We start from the raw sequence: 1307 nt of genomic DNA on the forward strand, positions 1-1307 counted from the left end.
TGTGGAAAACAAAGTTCTGCAGGTTTATTTCAGTAAATATCCAGAGGTATGCAAGAAAAATGAAATCAATTTGATCATCATCCGCACAACCACAATAGAATTGGGTGTTCATTCTTTTTTTCACAGATGCAGCTTTTTCTTTAACAAATTGAGTATGTGTAAAAAAAAATCCAAAGTAATTGGCATAATAAAAGAAAAGAGGACATAGATGAGAATATGACAATGTATTTTTAAACCTTTTGTCCTGGTGCACCATCTTCACCTGGCAAACCAGGCAAACCAGCCAATCCAGAAGCTCCAGGCTCACCCTGAAATAGAAAAAAATAAGCATAAGTTGTTTAGCATTTTAGAATACATTCAGTATGTTTTGCTATTTGTTCATATTGAGCAATCCAACAAGCAAACAGCAAACTAACAACATTGGTTATGCTCTCAGGAAATATCTAAACATATCTTAATAATGTTACTCCACCAGCCTGATCCTCACTCCACCCCACAAAAAAAGTTTAAAGTCAAATTTGCTTAGAGATATCTATACTCACTTTATTCATACATAACAATGCTATCATCCAAACCTGTTACTATGATTAATCGAAGGTTTGTTTATTTCACTCATCCTTTTTCATCCTCCAAAAGCAATGATGCAAATATATCAGTTGTATATATCACTTCATACGTTTTTTATTTATTTTACATGTATCATCATGCTAAACAAACCTTATGCATTTTTGTGTACTCTGTGAACTCTTCATTTCAAGTACATACATTGCCAGAAACTGAATAAGTTTTTTAAGGTCAAACTTTATTTTATGTTCCTTGAGTTGAGATGTGAATAGATAGGTTGGTAAAAAGTTTGTCTTATAGTACCTTTGCACCAGGTTCTCCAATGCCTCTCTCTCCCGGTACACCAGATTCTCCTGGTAAACCTTGATCTCCCTGAAAGTAAATAGTTAGAGTTATTTATAGAGTATTAATAGAGTTATTTGTGAGCCAAAGTTCAAATGAATATAATATATATGTATACATGTACATATTTTTGAGATTTTTCCACCAGTTAAAAAACATATGTTTGGGGACCTCCTATGAAGGACATATAACATAATTGGGAGTGTCTCCCATTTTGGCTAAAAGTACATATTTAAAAATTTCCATCATATCCACTAGTACCAGGATACATAAGTTTTAGCTCCTTCTGCATGGCCAAAGTACATTTTTAGGAGCTTCTCCCACCCACATCAGAGTTCCAGTCATTATGGTTAAAGACTGAGATTTCTGAGATCCTCCTAAAAGGAACACATTATATACTT

General features: G+C 33.5%; 1 protein-coding gene across 1 annotated transcript in view; it reads right to left on the reverse strand.

The window, feature by feature from the left end:
- Positions 1-1307, reverse strand: part of COL28A1 (collagen type XXVIII alpha 1 chain) — a 39370-nt gene that overhangs the window by 20951 nt on the left and 17112 nt on the right. Inside the window, exons 17-18 of the mRNA XM_072419093.1 lie at positions 868-936; positions 237-308 (exon numbers count right to left, since the gene is read on the reverse strand). Of these exons, the coding sequence (XP_072275194.1) occupies positions 237-308; positions 868-936 (141 nt within the window). The remainder of the gene's footprint in view (positions 1-236; positions 309-867; positions 937-1307) is intronic.

The sequence above is a fragment of the Pyxicephalus adspersus genome, chromosome 7 (assembly GCF_032062135.1).
Source record: "Pyxicephalus adspersus chromosome 7, UCB_Pads_2.0, whole genome shotgun sequence".
Lineage (NCBI taxonomy): Eukaryota > Metazoa > Chordata > Amphibia > Anura > Pyxicephalidae > Pyxicephalus > Pyxicephalus adspersus.